The sequence below is a fragment of the Acanthisitta chloris genome, unplaced genomic scaffold (assembly GCF_000695815.1).
Source record: "Acanthisitta chloris isolate BGI_N310 unplaced genomic scaffold, ASM69581v1 Scaffold45942, whole genome shotgun sequence".
Classification (NCBI taxonomy): domain Eukaryota; kingdom Metazoa; phylum Chordata; class Aves; order Passeriformes; family Acanthisittidae; genus Acanthisitta; species Acanthisitta chloris.
The window spans coordinates 5,008-8,943 of NW_008659608.1; the positions used below are offsets into that span (position 1 = coordinate 5,008).

Consider the following 3,936-nt stretch of genomic DNA (forward strand, 5'->3'; position numbering starts at 1 on the left):
AGCCCCACATCTAGATCCTCATTCTGACGAAGCCCAAGTGCCACTTTCCCAACAAAAATCCCAATTTTGGACACAAGCATGGTACCATGTTCTGCAGTACCATTAAAAGATCCAAATCACATACTTCCTACTTTTCTTCACAAGCAACTTCATTTGAAGAGGTAAACAACTCTTGTCTGCTTGTGATCACACCTCACCAGTCACAGTAGTTCAGTACCAAGAATCTGTATTATAGTTCTTAATATTCAAAAAGTAAAGAATTAAAAGTATAAATACCTATCAATGACTACATAATTTTCCTAAAGCAGGCTTCTACAACTAGTTAGAAGTTCTCAAAGAAGTTTTTTGTACCAATAAAAAGTCATTTAATGAACCCAGAGTTTGGTACTTGCTACTGTAGCACGGCACAAAAATTTGAACAGAAAACTATAGCTTGAATGTTTGATTATTTTGAGTAAGTTCCAAATGTTACATCGTTTCTTGTTTGTGACAAGACATGCTTATTACACACACTTCTAGAAGCTCTCACGATGTAGCAATTAAAATCTAGTGAAATCAAGAGTCATATAGCATTATACCCCAGAGGAGCAAGGATAAATCATACTTAATACATACTGAAGTTTATATAATGATAAACTATATATAAATACTTTACAGACTAAATAGAAATCAGCACAAAATTAGACACTTGTTTCACTGAAGATGGATTAAAACCCCGCAGAATTATAGAATGTTAAGAGGTTGGAATGGACCTTGAAGACCATGTAGTCCCAACCCATCGCTGCCCTGGGGGACACCTCCCACCAGAGCAGGTTGATCAAGGCCTTATCCAACCTGGAATGAACACTGCCAGGGTTGGGGCATTCACAGCCTCCCTGGGCAACCTGTGCCAGTCTCTTACCAGTGTCACAGTAAAAGATTTTTTCCTAATATCTAACTTAAATTTCCCTCATTCAATTTATACTCGTTACTCCTTGTTCTATCACTAGTTCCTAACGAAGAATTCCCCTCCAGCTTCCCTGTAGGCCCCTTCAGATGCTGGAAGACCAACAAAGGAAAGCCAAACCACCCTTAAGGCAGTGGTACCTAATGGTATCTAACACTACCTAACAATGCATGTTTAGTATGCTGGCAGCCTTCAGTCTGAGGTGGAATTCTGTTAGTTTTTCTCATTAAAAAGTGAACCATATAACCCGATTTGGTCATCTCGGTTTTCTATTCCATTAAGCAGGGCTGCCTGAACTTCTGCTTCACCTAAGTATTTTCAGGATTTTTGTCAGCTTAGAGCTAAGTTTTTATTGTGAATTTAGATGACCTAGAAATACAGGAGGGCTTCTGAATACTGCTGGGTTTACAGTCAGTGTCAGACCTCATTTTGCAAGCACTTTCAGATTAACCATTTGCACCTCACCCACTGAACACCTGGAGTAATGCTGTGGAAAGCAAAGTTAAGTTTATCTGTTTACACCAGCACGATCATTAAAACTTGGGTTTTCGAGAACGTACAATAGCAAGTACCAGACACTATTTGCATAATTAGTTTATTTTTCTTACTCTACTAAACAAATGTAAGCACTAATGTCTTAGTTCATCTCAGTAGTACTCTGCTCAGCTTTAGAAGCTTGATAGGACTTGGTACAAGAGGTCACATGCCGATGAAAACTGTCCCGCCACATAAATCTTTTCCCACAGATGTTACACTCGTATGGTTTTATACCTGTGTGAATTTTCATATGGCCCACAAGATGGTGTTTCATTTTGAATTTCTTACCACACACACCACAGCCGTAAGGTCGAAGACCAAGGTGCATACTCATATGCCGATCTCTTTGACTTTTGTGGGTAAAGCTTTTTCCACACTGACAAGGATAGAGCTTGTCAGCATGGGAGAATCCGGTGAGAGATGTTTCTTCCTTAATCCCAGCAGCGATTTCAATGCCTTCACCATAGCCTGCTGCTATCATCAGATCCTGTCTGTGAGCGCTTAAATTTCCATCTGCCCTTTCGCCAGAAAATTCTTCCATTGACGAGCCATAGAAGTCAACTTGTTCATCATAATTACTTTCATCTGCCTGTTCATCAAATTCTGCTTCCATCTTTTTGTCACCTATATGGAAGTCTTCAACACCTGAAGACTGGATTGAATGATCTGCCTGGATGGTATTCATGGATTCAGAAACTTGGTGCTCATCATAAGGATTATCAACACCTTCACAGTCTTGTTCAAACCTTTCTGGTTTCACGTGGATCCACCGCTTGTGAGACATGATGCTGGGTTTGCTGTATATTGGTCTGGTATACTGGTACTCCGCACTATCACTAGTTCCTTCTTCCCCATCCTGACTGGTCATTCCAGTACTAAGTCTATCGTGTTCCGTGGAAGAGTTACTGGGAAGGTACTCGTGTTCTGTCAGCTGACACGAGAGTTCATCTTTAGAGCTCTCTTCTTCATTTTCGCCATCCCTTAACTCCTGCACTTTGTGGAATTCTGTCTGTCCCCCAGAGCCAAGCTCAAAAGTTTCAACAAGGCCATTGTAACTACTACTGCTTGGGGACTGATGGTCACTGCCATGATTCATCTTCTGACACAGAACTGTTGGGTTCCCCTCGAGCACTTCGGTGCACTTATCCACGACATGCCACATTTGAAGGAAGCTTGCTGCTGTCAGGTAACTAACAATTTCTGGTGCTGGCATTACCAGCCGGCCTGTATAGGTAGACAGAAGAATGTTTTCAAACACTCTGGGATTCATCACATCAGGGAGGACTATTCGCCTGCTGTTTTTTAGCAGAACCTGATCACAGAAGTAAGGAGAACTGGCTGCAAGCACAGCTTTATGGGCTCTGAAGAGATGGCCCTGAACCACGATGGACACATCACATAACTGTCCTTGCTGGCGCTGTTGGTTTAACTTCTGCAAAATGGTGCTAGAAAAGTCTGGAAATTCCACTCGAAAGGAGCTTGACCCAGACTCCATTTCATTACAAATTTAGTGTCGAGCTGCAAGAAAAAAAATCATAGAAAAAAGTCAGAAATTCTGCTCAGTCAAACCCTGACCTTTCCATTTCCTTCCACTCTTTTTTCTTTGACTCACGTGGAACTCAATCCAACATTTTCTGGACTCGTATGTCACTGCTGTATCTGTATTTCTCTTAGCCCATCTAATTTCTCTCTCTTCTGAAAGCTGTGCTAAGGCCCCAGACTGCTATGCCAGCACATTTTCTTGTGTTTCTTCTCTCCATTTTCTTGTGTTTCTTCTCTCCAAGAAGACTCACCATCTACAGCTGAGGCTACAAACAGTATGTTATCCAGTTGGGATAGACTGAGTATTTCAAGCATGAGTTTAGGATACCAAACCCAGTTATTTCACGGAATTACAGCAGTAGACTTCTAACTCCAGCGTGCCCCTGACTTTATAACAGCAAATTAAAGATTGTGCATTTCAACTGCCAACAAAATTATTTCACTGATCCCCCAATAAACACCAATTGTACTCATGAATATTTCACTTTAGATGCAGTTTTCCAAAGCAACTGCACCCACTCACACAGGCAGAATCCCCTGAGTGAAGCTGATGTCCCTTCTGGTGACACACCCTGTCCTTTTATTAACTGAAAGGTGCAGAAGCAACAGCTTGTACAGTTGCAGGACTATAAACTCATCTTTTAATTCTGAGCTTATTGGGATGCTATCACAGCATTACTCTTAAAGAATGTGTCAGTCAGTGAAGGGATATGTCTGCTGTGCAGAACTGCTCCTGCCTGAACCCTGTATGTTTGTAGCATACCAACAACTACGTGCCAGGGCCTCAGCTGGAAGCTCCCAGATTCCCACACCACCCAGACATCTCATTACAAAGTTAACAGCCTTTGAAGCAGTAAAACAACTGCTTCAAATGCACACCTGTAATTTTAAAGTGAATTTGAGATAAATTT

At 41.4% G+C, this 3,936-nt stretch overlaps 1 protein-coding gene across 1 annotated transcript; it reads right to left on the reverse strand.

Moving 5' to 3' along the window:
• Positions 1 to 1,536: 1,536 nt before the first annotated feature.
• Positions 1,537 to 2,978, reverse strand: ZBTB43 (zinc finger and BTB domain containing 43). Its single transcript, XM_009069434.1, has one exon. The coding sequence runs from the start codon at positions 2,976 to 2,978 to the stop codon at positions 1,584 to 1,586; it is 1,395 nt and encodes a 464-aa protein (XP_009067682.1). The 3' UTR covers positions 1,537 to 1,583.
• Between the last annotated feature and the right edge of the window lie 958 nt (positions 2,979 to 3,936).